This window comes from Eretmochelys imbricata, chromosome 17 (assembly GCF_965152235.1).
Source record: "Eretmochelys imbricata isolate rEreImb1 chromosome 17, rEreImb1.hap1, whole genome shotgun sequence".
In the NCBI taxonomy this organism is placed as follows: Eukaryota; Metazoa; Chordata; order Testudines; family Cheloniidae; genus Eretmochelys; species Eretmochelys imbricata.
Window position 1 is genome coordinate 23,583,058 of NC_135588.1, and position 20,603 is coordinate 23,603,660.

The 20,603-nt window shown below is 45.5% G+C and overlaps 1 protein-coding gene across 1 annotated transcript in view; it reads right to left on the minus strand.

Moving 5' to 3' along the window:
- The window catches only part of MTMR4 (myotubularin related protein 4), a 127,701-nt gene that overhangs the window by 30,394 nt on the left and 76,704 nt on the right, over window positions 1-20,603 (minus strand). Inside the window, exons 4-8 of the mRNA XM_077836511.1 lie at window positions 15,837-15,926; window positions 11,327-11,443; window positions 10,828-10,910; window positions 10,364-10,530; window positions 5,102-5,198 (exon numbers count right to left, since the gene is read on the minus strand). Coding sequence (XP_077692637.1) covers window positions 5,102-5,198; window positions 10,364-10,530; window positions 10,828-10,910; window positions 11,327-11,443; window positions 15,837-15,926 — 554 coding nt within the window. The remainder of the gene's footprint in view (window positions 1-5,101; window positions 5,199-10,363; window positions 10,531-10,827; window positions 10,911-11,326; window positions 11,444-15,836; window positions 15,927-20,603) is intronic.

The following is a 20,603-nucleotide window of genomic DNA, read 5'->3' on the forward strand; positions in this document are numbered from 1 at the left end:
TCCTTCTTAGTCCTTATCTTTTTGTTTTCTCCCCGGAAGAACTTTGACTTAATCAGTTAGCTTTTCTAGTATCAGAATTTCCCCCACCTTTTGATACCAGCCAATAGTTTTAAGAGAATCACTCCTCTTCTATCACCTTGCTATGGTAATTCCAGCAGCAACTACAAAAATAATGATCAATTCTTTATGGCTTTCATAAGACAGAGTTTTCAGGACAATTGAATACAAATACTAAGGGGGTTATATGACAGCTGACACCCTGTTATTTCCCTTATGGAGCCTCCAATGGCTTTCCAAAAGGTCTTAATTTTGGAGCACATCCACCATATATGGAGAAATCCTCCCGTTTCATATGTTCTCCCATTCCTCAATTTTTGTGCCTATGCCTACTTTAACTTTCCAATTTCTCATGAAATATAGTTATTTCCTCCAAGTAAGTTAGAAATTACTTTGTAGTGGAAAGTAAGCATTTATGTTTCATGGATGTAGTGAGTAGTTTTTCAAATTCTGTCAATTTTCTGCATAGGTTTTCTTTTTTGTGGGGACTGAAAAATCTCAGTTGTAGTTACTGATGTACTGCAATTTTGGGGTCTTTTGAGAGTTGTTTTATTTCACCAAGTGATCTAAATGTATGGTCTCTGAACAGTTGGCTGAATTCTGATATACCTGTAAGTTCTCAAATGTCAAAACTTTCCAGGCTGTTATTGGGGTTAAATTCTATATTATCTACTATGGACATTGGATGTGATGGGTATGGGTTCTGCTTTCTAAATAAATTATCCCAAATTTCTACTGTTGCTGTCATAAAAAAAAAGAGTGGTTATATATTGATTTTGACCTACAGGTTTTCTTTATCCAGGGGATCACGTGGCGTTTGACTGCACAACAAGAAACTTGTTCTATCTCTACCCAGTGCTTATTAGGGTTTGGTGTTATCCAGTTCATCAGGTTTCTGATCTGACTAGCTTGGTAATACCGCTTGATGTTTGGTAAAGCCAAGCCTCCATTTTGCAATGGCCTTTGTAAAGTAGGTTGCTTAACGCTGGATTTATCATCTTCTCAAATGAACTTATTTATCATAAATTGCCATTGACCTATGAGGCTTTCTGGAACTGAAATGGGAAGTGTTTGGAAGTTAATTCAGTGCAAGACATTAATTTACCTATTACAATTTTGACTAACATGAAATTTCATATTTTGACCAATTTCCAGATGTTTTGATTTTCTTAACGAAAGGACTATAATTAATATTACATAACTTACAATCTTTTAGAAATGTGTATTCCCAGGCATCTAACTGAAGTCATTACCCATTTATATTTAGTTTTTATTTCTTTCTGTAGATCTGAGCTCACACATACATCCAGAAGTGCTGACGTGTGGTCGTTTATTTTAAATTCTGACTCTTCACCAAATTTTAAGATTTCTATTTGCAATTTTAGTAGTGTGTGAGCTGGATTCGTAACAAACGCCATGACGTTGTCCACATATAAGGCTAATTTGTGGTCCTTGTTTCCTACTGTAACTCCATTTATATTAAGATTATTTCTGACCGACTGAACAAATGACCCCATTACTATGTCCAAAAGGAAGCATCTTTCTAATAGATACCCATTTGCATTTATAGTACCATATAGGTTGGAAGAGAAAACAAAAATCCAACTTTGAAATTTAGGGCCTAAAGAATTGACATTTTCCAACAAAAACATTTTGTAGTAAAATTCCCAATCAGGTTTAGTGTTGGGGTGTCTATAAGAAGCTTAGACTTACCAGGATCCCATGGGGAAGATGGATAGACACCTGGTAAGCTCGACATGCACACAGTCTGCTTATTGTTTTAAGACCTCTTTTCTCTTAAATGCTTTGGATTTAAATAAATGATACTTGGCTTTAAGGAGGCCATCTGGTCAATGTGCACCCTGTCATCTCCCGGAGGGAACGGAACAGGCAGGTACTGAAACCAAGTCAGGCCTGTGAGGTGATCAAAGTTAGCGACAGGGCACTGCAGCCCCACAGCCTGGTCTTAGAGCAGGAGACGTGCGATTCCACCCTAGAGAGGTGATAGCCTCAGACCTGGGGGGTGTGCTCACACAGACTGGGGCGGGGCCAGATAGTCTTTTAGAACAGTTATTGTGACAGAAGGGAGCACCAAAGCCCTGCAAAGCAATTCTGATTTACACATGCACCAGTGAGGAGATGGGTGAAACAAACAGTAAATTCCAGAGAACGATGCCATACAAATTGTATTCCTGTACTAATCTAATTCAAAGGTCTTGGGCAAAGTCATGGATATTGTCACAAGGTGACAGCAGACGACAAAGTCACACCAGTAGTCCACAAGCTATGGCACTGTCCATACCCAGGACACAAGTTGTGAACCAGGGACTGGCTAAGATGCTGGCTGACAAAATTACTGAGAAGCAAATAAAGGTGTGAGTAGAGTGCCTCACCCTGTACCTAGAGTGGATTAATAGTCTCAAAAGTTTTTGCCAAACTCGATGCTAAGAAAGACTTCTGGCATTATCCCCTGAATTCACAAAGCTGCACTGTGGTGGTTACACATACTGTAGACAGGTTTCAGAGTAACAGCTGTGTTAGCCTGTATTCGCAAAAAGAAAAGGAGTACTTGTGGCACCTTAGAGACTAACCAATTTATTTGAGCATAAGCTTTCGTGAGCTACAGCTCGCTTCATTGGATGCATACTGTATGCATCTGATGAAGTGAGCTGTAGCTCACGAAAGCTTATGCTCAAATAAAATGGTTAGTCTCTAAGGTGCCAAAAGTACTCCTTTTCTTTTTGCATATACCGTAGAGTTCCTCTGGGACTTCCCAAGGCTCTGGGCTTACCAAAAGGCCATGGATTCAGTATTGGGTCATTTACCTGGAGCTGTTTGGTCCATGGATGAGGAGGATATCTTTACTGACCATGAGAAACAGCTGGAGGAAAGATGGAGGGAAGTGTGTGTTTGGTTTCAAGAAAGGGGACTTCGGCTCACTAGAAATACATGTTGGTTTGAGTTTAAGGAAATACAGCTGTTAGTTGCAGCAGATGGCATGAAGCCTGGCACAAAGAAAGCAGAAGTTCTTCTTAAAGCTCCAAGACTATTATTATTGTTATTTATTATTTGTATTATGGGAGCGCTCCAGAGCCCTAGCCATGGACTGGACCCTATTCTGCTAGGCACTGTACAAATACAGAACAAAGACAATCTGTGACCCCTGACCAGGGGGGCTGGAACAATTTGTACAGTGGGGGTGCTGAGAGCCGTTGAACCAAACTGTAAACCCTGCATATAATGGAAACCACTCCAAGCCAGGGGGTGTGGCAGCAACCCCAGCACACCGAGTTGCAGCACCTATGACCCTGATACCCAAATATTTACCACTGTCATATAATTAGGATATGTCTTATACAAAGTAAGCCTTGTGAGGTGTCATTCTGAAAGTCTTGATCTGCTAAACAGTAATATCTTGTTGGATTGTATGTGCTATTGTCATATGTGAAGTTTTGAAGTTTGGCTACGTATGTGTTACTGAAACATGTCCTGAGGTAGAAAACACCCACAAATAGCCTTTCAGGTACAACAGTAAAAAGGACAAACAATGTTAATGGTTTATTGAGGAAATGCACACAATCACAAGGATTACCCGAGGAACTGTGTACAATAGAAACCTCTCAGAGATAGCACTACACAATGGGAACTGTTTGACCCACGTCACAGCAAGAGAGCTTTCCAGAAAGTAGGGAGAAGATATAAAAGGGGGGAAATGACATTATGGGGAACCTCACTCTCCCTACAACATAATGCCTGGAAACACCAGAGGGGCAAGGACTGAACTATGGGACGTGACGGTCCTAGGCTAGAAAGATCTTTAGCCTGTGTATGAAAACCTGGGGAAGCCAAGGCAACTTGTGCCTTAAGAGTCTGCCAGCCTGTTTATCACTCAGGGTGAGAATCTGCTAATTTATATCCTATGTATCTAGTGTGTTAAGCTCAGTTTGCATTTTTTGTTTACTAAGGTAATCTGCTTTGATCTGTTTGCTATCACTTACAGTCACTTAAAATAATACTTAATAAACTTGTTTTTGTTTTAAACCCAGTTTGTGGAATTCATAACTGGCGGGGGGGAGGGAGGGGAAGAGAAAAAAGCTGTGCGTATCACTCTCCATATTGAGGGAGAGGGAGAATTTCAATTAGCTTACGCTGTAAGTTCTCTGTGCAGCGCAAGACAATACAATTTTGGGTTTACTCTCCAGAGGGGGAGTGCACTTGAATGCTGGGCAATTCCTTAGCTGAAAGTCTTCCCATGTAGAGCTGATTTCAGTGTCAGTGTCTTTCTGCAGCTGCGTGTGTCCCTACCGGTGTGTGTGCTAGAGGAGGCTTGAGGGCCTGGCTCAGCAGGACAGGGTGAGGGAGCCCAGGCTGGTGGAACAGGCGGGCGCAGTGGTACCCCAGTACAACAGGTGGCGCCTCGGAAGGGGGAGCAACCCACCACACAATCGCTGCCCCAAAAGGGGGCCAATCTAAGCATAAGACATGAGACACCAGATGGATGATTTAGTTGGGGACTGGTCCTGTTTTGAGGAGGGGGTTGGACTAGATGACCTCCTGAGGTCCCTTCCAACCCTGATATTCTACGATACAGACAGACTGATGGGGGAGTACAAAGAAACTGTGAGACATAGAAAATGAGACTAAAGAATGCAGGAGAGTTGTGCATTCTTTTATGGGAATCTGGGACTTTTTTATTCCAAATGATCTGAACACTTCAGAGCCAATGACTGATCAAAAAAGGAGCAGTATGGATGGGGAATTCTCAAACAGAAACAGCTTTGCAAGACTCCAAAATGCTTTAATGGAAGAACCATGCCTACCACCTTTTAAACTGAATACATCAGCATTTGCTGCAACTTACGCTACCCCTGTTAGCTTAGGTGCAGTGCCGCTCCAATTCCATAACCCAGGGTGAAGAGTGACATATGGCTGATACGCTGTGGGTTATTAACCAGGGTGAGGAAAGGGGTGGGGAGATGTCTGGCTGTTACACTGCCCTGCCAGGGAGTTATATGGGGTGAGGTCTGACTGGTATGTTACTCACTTGTAATTGCTGTTGATGTCAGAAACTCGCCAGACATTCTGCAAGTCAAAGTCCATCCTCACAACTTCCATCTCAAACCGGTACTTCACGTGGTCTCCTGGAACAGCACAGGCAGAGCAGTTACTGGCAGCTGGACACAGCCAAGGGAAACCTAAACCTGGCAGCTGCAACATTACAGGACTGGATGAGCAAGAGGCCAGATGGTGTCTGAACACTGTGGGATGGGTGCTTTTCCAAATGTCATACTCACTTGCTTAGGATATAAATCTCCTCACTGTATTTTCCACTGAATGCATCCAATGAAGTGAGCTGTAGCTCACGAAAGCTTATGCTCAAATAAATTGGTTAGTCTCCAAGATGCCACTAGTACTCCTTTTCTTTTTAGGATAAGGGGTGACTTGATTACAGTCTATAAATACCTACACATGGGGAACAAATATCTGATAATGAGCTCCTCAATCGAGCAGACAGAGCTATAACATGATCAAATGGCTGGAAGTTGAAAGTAGACAAATTCAGACTGGAAATAAGGCGCACATTTTTAGCGATGAGATAATAATTAACCATTGGAACAATTTACCAAGGGTCACGGTGGATTGGATGTTTTTCTAGAAGATGTGCTCAGGGAATTATTATGGGGAAGTTCTCCGTCCTGCATTATACAGGAGGTGAGACTAGATCACAGTGGTCCCTTCCGGTTTGGAATCTATGAATACCTGGTAAACAAAAAAGCAAGGGACTGGATGTTAATGAATCAAACTTGACAAATCGGAAGTTAGGCCTAAATAGCGAACACAGTAATGAGAGGATGGACTATTCCAACCAACAGCCACTTTGGGGGCTAGGACGTGTGGCCTCATGGAGGAATTTCTGGAGGAGGGGGAATGCCAGTCAGGACTCCACTCCACTTGAGGGACTCTGTACTTCGCCCATGGACCCCAAAGGTCTAATCATCATCATCATGCAGTTCAGACCTCAGAACATCAGCAGGGACACCCTGTCAACAGTGCCGCACCAGCAAAGACACCAGCTGGAGACATGTGAGATCCTGCTGTCTCCCCTTCCCTTGTGTGTTCCTTTCTGCACTGCTATTTTTTCTCCTGTTCTACCTCCCTGTCTCTCTTGGTTTTCATCTGATCCTGAGGTCAATTGTACCACACAAGATCAGCACAATGAGACAAGACAGCCCATCCAGCTTTGCCCAGCCTGAGAGAGATTGTTAAAGGAGAGGGTCCAGCCAGACGATCTCAGATCCCAGATGGGAAAATAAGCCAGAGCTCAGTGCAACTACTGTAGTGGCTAATCTGCCAACCCATAGCATCTGTCTGAGACTGACCTGACACCCAAAGTCCTGAAAACATTAACCATATTAAAAAGCCATATTTCCCCCACCGGTAGTATACTCTCTCTTCTCCCCCTTGGGTCTGCCTGTTAAAAGCAGGAAAGCGACTATCCTTCATATCTTAGAGCTGAGCAACAAAACTCTTTCCTTGCTACCAAGAAAAGTTATCCCACAAAATGAGAGAGCACCTGATCCATCAATTTTAAAGACAGGTTTCAGAGTAGCAGCCGTGTTAGTCTGTATTCGCAAAAAGAACAGGAGGACTTGTGGCACCTTAGAGACTAACAAATTTATTTGAGCATAAGTTTTCGTGAGCTACAGCATCATCAGTTGCATCCGATGAAGTGAGCTGTAGCTCACGAAAGCTTATGCTCAAATAAATTTGTTAGTCTCTAAGGTGCCACAAGTACTCTTTTTCTTTTTATCAATTTTAAAGGGGTTCTGATTACTTTTTTATCATATAATACAACTGCTGTTTTAAAGTGCTATATAAATTGTTTGACTTATTTTTCTCTTGTGTATTCTAATTAATAAATCTCTAAACTACAGCGTGAATTTCCTAGCATGTTTGCCATGGTACGAAGTAGGCTGAAGTCTCTGTATGGCAAACCCCAAATCTTATTTCATAGAATTATAGAATCATAGAATATCAGTGTTGGAAGGGACCTCAGGAGGTCATCTAGTCCAACCCCCTGCTCAAAAGCAGGACCAATCCCCAATTAAATCATCCCAGCCAGGGCTTTGTCAAGCCTGACCTTAAAAACTTCTAAGGAAGGAGATTCTACCACCTCCCTAGGTAACGCATTCCAGTGTTTCACCACCCTCCTAGTGAAAAAGTTTTTCCTAATATCCAACCTAAACCTCCCCCACTGCAACTTGAGACCATTACTCCTTGTCCTGCCCTCTTCTACCACTGAGAATAGTCTAGAACCATCCTCTCTGGAACCACCTCTCAGGTAGTTGAAAGCAGCTATCAAATCCCCCCTCATTCTTCTCTTCTGCAGACTAAACAATCCCAGTTCCCTCAGCCTCTCCTCATAAGTCATGTGTTCCAGTCCCCTAATCATTTTTGTTGCCCTTCGCTGGATTCTTTCCAATTTATCCACATCCTTCTTGTAGTGTGGGGCCCAAAACTGGACATAGTACTCCAGATGAGGCCTCACCAATGTCGAATAGAGGGGGACGATCACGTTCCTCGATCTGCTCGCTATGCCCCTACTTATACATCCCAAAATGCCATTGGCCTTCTTGGCAACAAGGGCACACTGCTGACTCATATCCAGCTTCTCGTCCACTGTCACCCCTAGGTCCTTTTCCGCAGAACTGCTCCCTAGCCATTCGGTCCCTAGTCTGTAGCTGTGCATTGGGTTCTTCCGTCATAAGTGCAGGACCCTGCACTTGTCCTTATTGAACCTCATCAGATTTCTTTTGGCCCAATCCTCCAATTTGTCTAGGTCCCTCTGGATCCTATCCCTGCCCTCTAGCGTATCTACCACTCCTCTCAGTTTAGTATGATCCGCAAATTTGCTGAGAGTGCAATCCACACCATCCTCCAGATCATTTATGAAAATTTTGAACAAAACTGGCCCCAGGACCGACCCCTGGGGCACTCCACTTGACACCGGCTGCCAACTAGACATGGAACCATTGATCACTACCCGTTGAGCCCGACCATCTAGCCAACTTTCTACCCACCTTATAGTGCATTCATCCAGCCCATACTTCTTTAACTTGCTGACAAGAATATTGTGGGAGACCGTGTCAAAAGCTTTGCTAAAGTCAAGAAACAATACATCTACTGTTTTCCCTTCATCCACAGAACCAGTAATCTCATCATAGAAGGAGATTAGATTAGTCAGGCATGACTTGCCCTTGGTGAATCCATGCTGACTGTTCCTGATCACTTTCCTCTCATGTAAGTGCTTCAGGATTCATTCTTTGAGGATCTGCTCCATGATTTTTCCAGGGACTGAGGTGAGGCTGACTGGCCTGTAGTTCCCAGGATCCTCCTTCTTCCCTTTTTTAAAGATTGGCACTACATTAGCCTTTTTCCAGTCATCCAGGACTTCCCCCGTTCGCCACGAGTTTTCAAAGATAATGGCCAATGGCTCTGCAATCACAGCCGCCAATTCCTTTAGCACTCTCGGATGCAACTTGTCCGGCCCCATGGACTTGTGCACGTCCAGCTTTTCTAAATAGTCCCTAACCACCTCTTTCTCCACAGACGGCTGGCCATCTATTCCCCATGTTGTGATGCCCAGTGCAGTAGTCTGGGAGCTGACCTTGTTCGTGAAGACAGAGGCAAAAAAAGCATTGAGTACATTAGCTTTTTCCACATCCTCTGTCACTAGGTTGCCTCCCTCATTCAGTAAGGGGCCCACACTTTCCTTGGCTTTCTTCTTGTTGCCAACATACCTGAAGAAACCCTTCTTGTTATTCTTAACATCTCTTGCTAGCTGCAGCTCCAGGTGCGATTTGGCCCTCCTGATTTCATTCCTACATGCCCGAGCAATATTTTTATACTCTTCCCTGGTCATATGTCCAACCTTCCACTTCTTGTAAGCTTCTTTTTTATGTTTAAGATCCGCTAGGATTTCACCGTTAAGCCAAGCTGGTCGCCTGCCATATTTACTATTCTTTCGACACATCGGGATGGTTTGTCCCTGTAACCTCAACAGGGATTCCTTGAAATTTAAAACTGTTTAATGTTGGAAGTAATAAGGTCACGGTAAAACCTTTCACTCTTTGGGCCCATTTATTTTATCTAAATTAATACAGCAATTCCTCCAGGCCCCAAACTCCTCTAATCAGCCCCTGAGGCCGAATCAATTGGGTAGACATATTCTAGAATCGAGGGCCTGGCACTGGGAACATCCTATCCTCAGCCTAGATTTGGGATTGTCAGCTCAAGTGCCTCCAGCCCTGGAATAGAAGGAGGCACAATCCAGAAAGAGGGTTTTATCCCCACTGTTGGGTGCTGCATGTGTCTGTCTGTGAGAGGTTAAGAATTTAGGTTTAATCACCCTGCCATATTTGTTGCTCAGTGGCCTGAACACTTTTGGGAGAGGAGATGTAAACAGAATTATTAATGACATACAACCTTTCAAGAAAGCCATGAACATTTACCAGTCCAGAGACAAGATCTACTCATCCTCTGTCAGAACCCAAGGCTGAAGTTTGGGTGACCTCTGGTGAGCTTTTTAGCATGTATGTAGGTTTTTCTATTGCTTAAATGTTTTCTCTGCAATGCTTTTACCTTAAGAATAAATTTGCTTGCTTAGAAAGAGCTGGGTGGTAACTTATAACTGTGGGCAATATGAAGGTCACAGCCCTAGGAGAGAAAGCAAAGCATAGAGGCTGGCCTGTTAGACAGTCTGGTTCACTGGGGAGGGAGGGAAGGGAACTGTGCAGCCTTAAAAATCCCCCGGTCAGTAAGGAATGAGACAGGAGCCTCAGCCCAAGAGAGGTGATGGCTAGGAGCCGGGAACCTGAAGTGTGTGTCCTTGGTGGACCACGGAGGGGGAATACAAGTGCAGTTGCCCTGAAACTGTGAAGCCAGGTAGGAGATATTTCCTGAGTGACATGCTGCTAGCCAAGCAGTGAGCCCGCTCTGCACCAGCTAAAGCTTCCAGGGGATGGCCAGGTGCAGCACCTGGATCTCCAGGTTAGGTCTGGTTGTGGCCCTGGACACAGCAATCGACCAGGAGACAATGCCACTCCCTAGCCAGAGGAAGATGGACAAAGCACACCTGGCTATAGCTACTCTTTGTGCAGCAAAGGACTTAACAGGACCATCCAGAGGGATTTAGGAGATGGTTGCAGCAGAACACAGAAACACAGCATGATATGGGTGTGTGGTTTCCCTCCTCCTGGACATACCATGAGGGCTGCACTAAGAAAGGGGCTGGTTGGGAGCTCACCTGGGTGACACAGATGTGCATGCTGATCCTCCTCATCGGCACAGACCCCCAAGCACCAAGCATGGTAGGCGAATGCAAACAGGTCTTCAGGCTTTGCAGGGCGGGTAATGGCTCGGCTCAGCCTCTTCAGCCACTCCTGGCACTGCTTAAAGGTGGAGAAATGGCACCTGCAGGATACACAGACTCAGTAGGGCCAGTCAGGATTGACTGACAGGGAATTCCACAGCCTTGCAGTTCAACCAGGGGAGGAGAGGGAGATCCAACCTCCCTGGGAGGAACGAGGGGCTCTGAACTTCCCAGAGGAAGGCTGGGCCACACCCACCCACATATGTGAGAGCACCCTCCAGGATAGCAGGGCTTGACTCAGCAGCACAGACTAGGGCAGGGATTCCACAAGGCTGCTGGCCACACCTGTGGCTGGAGAAACCTTAAACTGAGGCAATAGGAGGGAACTACGCAGCTACCTGACCACTTTGGAGTCCTTGCAGATGATGTGAAGCTGGAACATGTCCCGACTCTCCACACTTTCCATCATCCTCAAAGGCACCTGAAACAGAAAGACGCAGAGCATCACTTGACAGCCTGCGATGTCCCACACTAGCAGGGACCCCAGCCTGACACTCTCTCATTGTGCATCCCAGCTGAGGCTCTCTGAGCAGCAAAGAGGATCCCACATTTACATAGCTTCATGATCCACAATTTAGAGTTTCCCCTTCAACTCCCACCCTGTCCTCCTCTCTCATTGTCAGGGAGGAACTGACTAGGGAGGGCAGAACAACAGGGGTACCTGGAACCACTGGATACAGCCTAGCGAGCAACAGGGGATCACAGATGCAGAAGAGACAAGGGCACCAGGAAAACAGGGGACTGAAGAAACTTGAGAGTAAGGCACTGTGGGAGGAGGCCTCACACTTCAGCAGCATGGGCCATAGGTCCTGGCACCAGTGACAGAGCTGCACTTACATTGACCACGGAGTCTTTCAATTTGATATGAAGTCGGTAGTTGGAAATGGCGATCACGGCATCATTAGCATGGCCCAAATACTCCACACCCTCACCCTGCAGCACAGTGAATGGGACCTGCAAGGGGGGAGAGACAGTCAGAGCAGCTGTCAGACAAACACACCCAGAACTCCTTGTGCAACGGGGAGTGAGAAGAGCCAGCTCTGCTAGTGCCTTCTCCATGCAATTTCCACATGAAATCAGTAGGACACAGCAATCCCAGTGGGACCTGAGTGCAGGCAGCAGGGCCCAGTGCACCCCTCCTACCCCCCATGAATTCACCTCCGAAAGCTCTTCAGTGTGAAACGTGGGGCTGACTCAGCAATGCTTGGGCCCTCAAATTCACCTTTCCAGGAACATTTGGTTGTGTTCATACAACTGCAGGGGGAGCTATTTGTACCACAAGCCCTGGTGCTCCTGCCCTGTGCACACTGTGAGTGGCAAGGAGAGGGATTTAAAGTCACTGGCTTTCTCACAGTGATACAACACTAGCATAAGCAGCAGGTGGAAGGGGAGGGATCTCAAAGAAGGATCACTTGTTTGGAGGCACTTTGCATGTGTCCTAGAACAGGGAGCAAGGTACCTGTGTTTCCCAAATTGAACCACCTGCCCAGAGAGCACCGAGCCATGCATATGGTCCTGCAGTGTCGTGTATATGTAACTGCAACAATTAGCTGCAGCGTGAGACCCACTGGCCACAGCCCAAGCAACTAGAAGAACAAGACAAGGAATCTGGCCACAATCTCTGCAGACGGGACTGTACACGAACCACACAATCACTTCTGTGGCCGACGATAGAAATGAAAGTGCAAAATTGATGGACAGGCCATATACTAGGCTTCTCTCTCTCTCTTCCTCAGTCAGGAAGTGACCTAGCTATTTTAAAACCTGGAGGCCATGTACACAGACAGGTATAATGTTCATCTTGTGCAAAAGAGGGGAGGGAAAGATCCAGAATAACCTAAAATTGGCCAAGGTTGTGCTCTCTCTGCGATTCAAAGCCCATAGGTTTGTTAAGGGAGGCTCTCTCTTTATAAAGCTAGGACATCCAATCATAGAACAGATACCACAACATGAGATTTAGACGAGCAAATCTCACAAAAATATCAAGTAGCCATAATGGCCAAATCACAGGCTGTAATGTGTCCACACAAGGATTTGATTACATTATTCCTTACAAAAAGAAAAGGAGTATTGTGGCACCTTAGAGACTAACAAGTACTCCTTTTCTTTTTGCAAAGACAGACTAACACGGCTGTTACTCTGAAACCTGTCATTATTCCTTACAAATATTTTAATCAGCTCCAATTCCCATGTTTTAAAACGAACAGTCTATACTGTTTAATTTCATATACTTTTATGGCCTAAACACTGAATTTCCTGGCTCTCCAAATTTTTTTAAGTTATCAAGGATTTCTCCCCTCAAGTTATTTATAGGGCAGTCAATTAATTGCAGTTAACTCACACAATTAACTCAAAAAAATTAATCACGATTAATCACATTGTTAAACAACAGAATACCAATTGAAATTTATTCAATATTTTGGATGTTTTTCTACATTTTCAAATATATTGATTTCAATTACAACACAAAATACAAAGTGTAGAGTGCTCACTTGATATTTTTTATTACAAATATTTGCACTGTAAAAATTAAAACAAAAGAAACAGTATTTTTCAATTCACCTCATACAAGTACTGTAGTGCAATTTCTTTATGGTAAAAGTGCAACTTACAAATGTAGATTTTTTTTTTTTGTTACATAACTGCACTCAAAAACAAAACAATGCAAAACTTTAGAGCCTACAAGTGCACTCAGTCCTACTTCTCATTCAGCCAATCGCTAAGACAAACAAGTTCGTTTACATTTACGGGAGATAATGCTGACCACTTCTTATTTATGTTACCAGAAAGTGAGAACAGGCATTCAACATGGGACTTTTGTAGCCAGCATTGCAAGGTATTTACTTGCCAGATATGCTAAACATGCCCCTTCATTCTTTGGACACCATTCCAGAGGACATGCTTCCACACTTATGACACTCGTTAAAAAAATAATCCGTTAATTAAATTTGTGACTGAACTCCTTGGGGGATAATTGTATGTCCCCTGCTCCATTTTACCTGCATTCTGCCATATATTTCATGTTATAGTAGTCTTGGATGATGGTCACTGCAGATTTGACAAAACGCAAAGCAAGTACCAATGTGAGATTTCTAAAGTTAGCTACAGCACTCAACCCATGGTTTAAGAATCTGAAGTGCCTTCCACAATCTGAGAGGGACGAGCTGTGGAGCATGCTTTCAGACGTCTTAAAAGAGCAACACTCCAATGTGGAAACTACACAACCCGAACAATCAAAAAAGAAAATCAACCTTCTGCTGGTGGCATCTGACTTAGATGATGAAAATGAACATGCATCGATCAGTCCACACTGCTTTGGACAGTTATCAAGCAGAATCCATCATCAGCATGGACGCATGTCCTCTAGAATGGTGGTTGAAGCATGAAGGGACATATGAATCTTTAGTGCATCTAGCATGTAAATATCTTGTAACGCTGGCTACAACATTGCCATGAGAACACCTGTTCTCACTTTCAGGTGACATTGTGAACAAGAAGCAGGCAGCATTATCTCCTGCAAATGTAAACAAACTTGTTTGTCTGAGTGATTGGCTGAACAAGAAGTAGGACTGAATGGACTTGTAGGCTCTGAAGTTTTACATTGTTTTACTTTTGAATGCAGTTATTTTTTGTACATAATTCAACATTTGTAAGTTCAACTTTCATGATAAAGAGATTGCATGACAGTACTTGTATTGAATTGAAAAATACTATTTCTTTTGTTTTTTACAGTGCAAATATTTGTAACAAAAAATATAAAGTGAGCACTGTACACTTTGTATTCTGTTATAATTGAAATCAATATACTTGAAAATGTAGAAAACATCCAAAAATATTTAAATAAATGGTATTCTATTATTGTATAACAGAGCAATTAATTTTTTAATCACACAATTAATTTTTTTAAATCACTTGACAGCCCTAGTTATTTATAAATGTTAACAACCTTAAAGGGCACCATCAACTTAAAAACCACTTCTGCCTGAAATTTGTGTTCTTAAGAGTTTTATGCAATACCGAAGCTTTTACCTGACAGAGATTGGGGAAAACTATTCTTTTTTTGCAGTTTATGTCTGCTTTTGGCAGCACTTTCTGTCTAGTCAGTCGCTGCTTCCCAGGTTAGTGTGGCTCTTTCACATGGCAAATAAGCAGCAAGAACCTTTTTAACAATAGGTTTGTAAAGTTATAACAATTGGAAGGGGGTAATCATGGAACAAACTGACAGGTGGAGCAAGTGTCACAATTTCTAACTCATTGTTCAAAGTCAACTTGATCTCAAATTGATGGTGCCCTTTGAATCATACTTTAACTTAAGAGAACAGTACGAATTTGTGTATGTGAATTACTCCTTTGATGCTGAACTGTAAGGTCTGTCAGCAGAAAGCTACTGTTGCAGTGCGCCCGGCTATATACAGTTCTGTTCAGGATTTGGTTTAGAGGATGTCTCTCACAGAATGGTGACATGACAGATCAGTCATCCTACGCCAATTCTTCGGTGAACTTCCTTGTAATCTGACCCCATGCCGTCCCTCTCACAACCTAGGGTCTTCCGCTTCCCATGACCCTCAATTTTCAACCCCTTATTCATTCCTCAGCCTAGGGCCTATGAATGTAGCTCAGCACAGCCCTGCCATCTGGACCAATGACCTTGGGAACAGTAGAGCACCAAGTGCAAGTCTGGTACAGGAGGAGATGTAAGGGAGACATGTAAGGGAGTGGTCTGCGCTGAGGCAGCAGGAGAATCAAGCAGCTTTGGTCAAAGCATCAATCTGTGACACTCTCCTTGCTCGCATAGGTGCTTCCATAGCATCTATCTATCTATCTATATATGTCATCCCAAAGCCCCTTCAGGGATCTCTCTCCTTCCAGCCGCTCTGGTCTGTGCCTCCACAGTACGACAAAGCCACATCACCACACAATGGACCAGATTTGTTGCCGGATGCTTAGTGCCACACTATGAGACAGTCTGGCCCTACAACCAGCCTAAGTGGCCCAGGAAGGTCTTCCATCAGCAGAGAGTCAGCGTAGAGCCTGTTGCAACACTCACCCCCCTCTTGCTGACAGCACAGCAGGAGAAGGGAGCACACCCAGGACAACTCTGCACTATGTCATTCCTCAGTTACGTTCCCATCCCCTTGTGGCTATGGCAGCACAGTGTAAATCAGAACATCTTGGTGTGGAGGAAGAGGAGGGTCAGGAGGAGCACACAGCAGCTGCAAGTCAGCAGCCTGCAAGCTCAGGGAAGAAGCCTGTTCTCTGAAGGTAACCTCTACCACTCATGAGCATGTGGCCTGCGATTTACACAGTGTTCTTCAGTGGATGGTTTCCTGGGTTCTTACATCCTTACCTGTAGAGACTCTTCCTCCTTAACCAGCTCTTTTGGGGGGAACAAGTCCTTGGCCTGGATGTACTCCAAACTGGGAGGGCCTTCTTCACCCTGCATTCCAAACAAAACACACACTCAGGCAAGAAAAGTCTGGGAGCAGTTTGAGGTTAATTGGACAAGCTACTCCCAGGTTACGGATCTGGAAAAACAGTTTGTTTTTTCACTTTTGAAAAGTAACTTTTTTAACCTAAATTATCTCACAGACATCATGGATTAATTCCCACTTTGCTACAGGCATTACCGCTCAATCAGAATACAGCACTAGATCATTTTTATTAAGTCAAGTGGAAACCTAGGGAATTAGATGATAAAAGATGGACACTTTGAAGCTCCATGAAAGTCTCTGAACATTTAAACTCCATCAGTGGTCTTGTGGCGCTTATAAACATGAAGTCCCATAAAACAAATATCGAGGATAAGACCGTGAGAATTTCCATTATGAGTCTAAAACAAGATTTCCAGAAGTGACTAGAGATTTTGGGGACCTCCATTTTTGGTGCCCACTTGAGACTCTGTAAAGAGATCTGATTCTCAGAGGCCCTGTTAGGATACCTCAAACCGGGAACCCAAAATCACTAGCACGTATGGAAATCTAACCTTAATTTTCACCCACTTCTAAATTGTGCAAAAAGGCAATTTTTTCCTCTCATTTAAGGACTTGTTTCCTTTCTTAGAAGAAGATTTTTTAAAAGTGGATATTAACTGGACAGGGTAAGACTTTGGGAGAAAAGCAGTTTAGAAGTCTAACTTTCATTGAAAGATCTCTTAAACTAATTTTCTTCTAGAGTTTCTCAAACTGGTTTTATTCACTGGTCACGAGTGAGGTCTAGGCTTGGAGAAAACACACACACTTTCACAATCATCAAAAAAACAAAAGCTTGTGATTTTAAAATAAAAAAACCTTTGTGCCCGAGCCTTTTGGGGAAGAAACTTGAAATCTGACACAAGGCTAGTCTCCATAACAGACCATGGTGGCCTAGTTATTTGGCTAAGTTATAAGGGTTTAAATATACACATCACACCAGCACAGTAATTTCATACCAGACTTTTAAAATGAAGATGTCAGCATTCTCTAGCATTGAATATAAAACTCAGAGGCAAAGTGCACACGGACTCATCCTCATTACTCCTGGGGGAATTCTGTGCTACTGCGCAATGCAAAATGTTGCAGAAACTGCTGGTTTTTGCACAGAATTTCCTTTCTCCCACAGAAATGGGCTGCAATGCTGCTAGCCACCATTAGGGGCCACAGGACCTGGCAAAGCCCAGCTCACTCATAGAACACACTGCCAGGGGGAGTGGGAGAGAGTTAGAGGGTTCCCAGCAGCTGCCGTTCCCGGCATGCCCTGAGGGAAGCTCCACACACGGGTGCACGGGAAACTCCACACAAGCTTGGGACCGAGCATCAGATGGCTTCTCCCACTGGATCCCTGGGCTCTGAGTGGGAGGTGGAGCACGGTTGGGCTCTGGGAGGTAAGGCAGCAGGTGTCTGGGCTGGGGGGGCCCCGCAGCTGGACTTTGAGGGGAGAGGGTGCGGGTGTCTGGCTGGGGGGTGGGGGGGGGCACAGCTGGGCTCTGGGTGTCTGGTCCCCCAGCTGGGCTCAGGGGCGGGGGCAGGGGGAGATGGAGAAACAGGATCAGAGAAACAGGCACTGGACTGACATAGGGGTTTCTTTAACACTCTGCTCCTGGGGGAATTTGTGTATGTGTCTATATTGTTACAGACATACTTGCTGATAGGTATTTTGAAATAAATTATCAAAATAATTGAAACTGGTGTGATTATGTAGTGTTATTTTGACAAATAAAATGTGCAGATTTTTAATTTTTTGGCGTAGAATTCCCCCAAGAGTATCCCATGGAACACAGAGTGCAGGCCCAGCCCCCTCCACACAAATATCGTGGGTCTAATACTTCTCTCATTCCCCCCCACCACCGTGTGCCTCTCCACAGTACACAAAACATAGGGCTAACACTTCACACACCTCCCCCCGCAGGGCACAATGTATCAGCTAGCACCTCACACATACACGTGTGCTAGGGTGACCAGATGTCCTGATTTTATAGGGACAGTCCCAATATTTGGGGCTGTCTCACATATAGGTTCCTATTATCCCCCACCAGATTTTTCACACTTGCTGTCTGGTCACCCTCATATACACACAATGCACACACGCCCATGCCCTATCCCTCTGCCCGGTGCTAGAACAGTGTACAATCAACTCACACACACAGGCCTTGCGGTTCTCCCGAGGGCAGCCTAAAGACACACCCACCTGGCATGGAGTGAATAGTACTTCTATCACTATGTGTTCTAGCTTATGTCTAAATAATCTATGGCCATAGGGTCATCAGACCTCCATCCTGGCTTTCACTAAGTGCCAGAACTGCTAGCCACAAAGGGAGCAAAGGAGCTCAACTAGTATTTGGGTAGCACAATAGGGATGTGAAGCAAGCTACAGCCTACCGCACAAGGGGCTCTCCTAAGGAGCCGGCTCAGTATAGGTATGACGCCAGTTCTGAGAACCATCTTCTTTCCATCACTTACAGGAGATGCTTTAATCCAACTTCAAGAAGTTCTGCAGCCTGTGTGCATAGGGGTTGGGCTGAGCAGTTATTGTGGCCCCTGCTGGGCCTTGCAATGTGTGGATCTGCGGGTCCCCCTGCTCATCCCCTTTCTTCCTGGGCCTTGGGGCGAATGGGATTGCCTGCTTTGTCCTCAATATGCTCGTAACACTACAGCTCCGCATTAAGATAATGACTAATCCAGTGTCATGCTTCAAGGTTTCAGCCAGCCACTTGCCTGCAGGGATCAGGAAGGCATTGTTTTTCCAATGCATAACTGGCTACATATAATCTGGGATTTTTTTTGCCTTCCTCTGAAGCATCAGTGATTCTCCATAGCTGGAGACAGGACACCGAGCAGGCTAGACCAGTGCTCTGAGGTGATACAGGAAATCCTTTCTAGCTGCCTGGCTAGTGTGTCTTGGTCACGTGCCGAGAGTCCAACTGATCGCCAGACTTGGGTTGGAAAGTCCCTTACGTCCCACATCAGATTAGCAGGGATCTTGAGGGGTTTTTCACCTTCTTCTGCAGCATGGGGTCGGCTCACCTTCTGGGATCAGCTAGGCACATCTCACCTAATCAGCTCTCTGTCATTGCAGGGGTTGTGGCCATCAGTGGCAACTCAGTCTCTCCTATTCTCCACCTGTGTGCACAGTTTAATCTCCTGGGGACTGAAATGCTTTGGTCTATTTTAAGACTTTGGGCTCCATACAGAGGTCACTAGATGAAACTTCATGGCCTACTAGATGATACAATTGCCCCCTCTGGTCTTAAAGTTTATGAAACTTCCCTTTCAGTCACTATAAAAACACGGCACCACTCCCAGCTGGAAGCCAACTCACTGTAATTCCCTAGTGACCAGCCACGTTGCAGGTGCGTGTGTGTAGACATCAGGGAGACATCCACATGCTTCTGCCCCTACTGGTCACCAGTAATGAAGAGGGGCAGGCTCCCTGGAGAGTCTCCAGGGGAACAGCAATGGCTTGGAGCAAGAGCCCTGCAAGCCAGCAGTCAGCTCCCACCCAGCTTCACTCACTGCTAGCCAAGTAGTGATGAAGCAGGAAAGCACGAAGGCAAGGAAGTAGCAGTGTCTCTCCAGGGGAGACAGTGAGCAAGGCCTGTGGCCAGGTGGCTGCAGCGTACCAACCCCCAGAAGTGTACCTGCCACACCAGACATCACTATGCAGCCCACTCAGTAACGCGGCGGGGGGGGGGGGTGCGTGTGAGAGAAGCAGCCCCTGGAACAGAACTAAACAGGACTTCAGCCAGCCGTGTCTCCTCATTTCCTTCCTAGCCAGCATCATGCAACGGGGCCAGGGCTCCTCTGGCCCCATGTCCTCTTTGCAGGGCATGTCAATGGGGTGGGAGCTCTGGGATCCCCTCCCTATTTGTCCCCTTCCCAAGCAGCATCAGGCAGGGTGGGTACTCAGGGATTCCCCCTAGGTGCCTGCTGCTGTCATACTGTAATTTTGCAGCTGCAGACAGGGGCTGGGTAGGATTCTGCGCAGCACACCACACTCACTCTGGCCTCTCTGGCCAATTCACAGCCATGGGCTAGTTAGAACTGTGGCCCCGGGAAACTGTAGGCAATCGCTGCAGGACGAGTAGGGTACAGGGCTTCTCCCAGGACCACGTGGAATCAGTGGGATGGAAGTCGGGGGAGGGAAGATTCCTTTCCACAAGAAAAAGCAGCTGGGGCAGAGCAAGAGCAGCTGTCAAGCCCAGGCAGGTCCAGAGCAGGGAGGGGAGCGAGGATCTGCAGGATGCCCAACTCAAGGACAGGCTGAATCTGGGATGGCTGCCCCTTCCCTGCCTCAGGACAGGAGACGGAGAGGGAACCTGGCCTGCAGCCCTGCATGCAGACACTTAGACAACAGGGAGGAGAAGAGAAGGCACTTACAAAGCAGTTGAGCATGGAGCAGGAACTACGGCCCGGCAGACTCATGTTCATTTCCAGGGGTGGCGGCGGGGTTGGGCACACACAAGCAGCATCGCCCTTCTCTGGTCCTTTGCTGCTGCCGGCAGCGACTCTCTCACAATCACACCCGATTAATGCAGCCTTCCCATCCCTCAAAGGCGGGCAGGAGCATTCCTGCTGCAAGCAACTACAGCAGGTGTGTCTGCTGGTGCCGCCGCTGACAATGGAGGCGAGGGAGGGAGGAT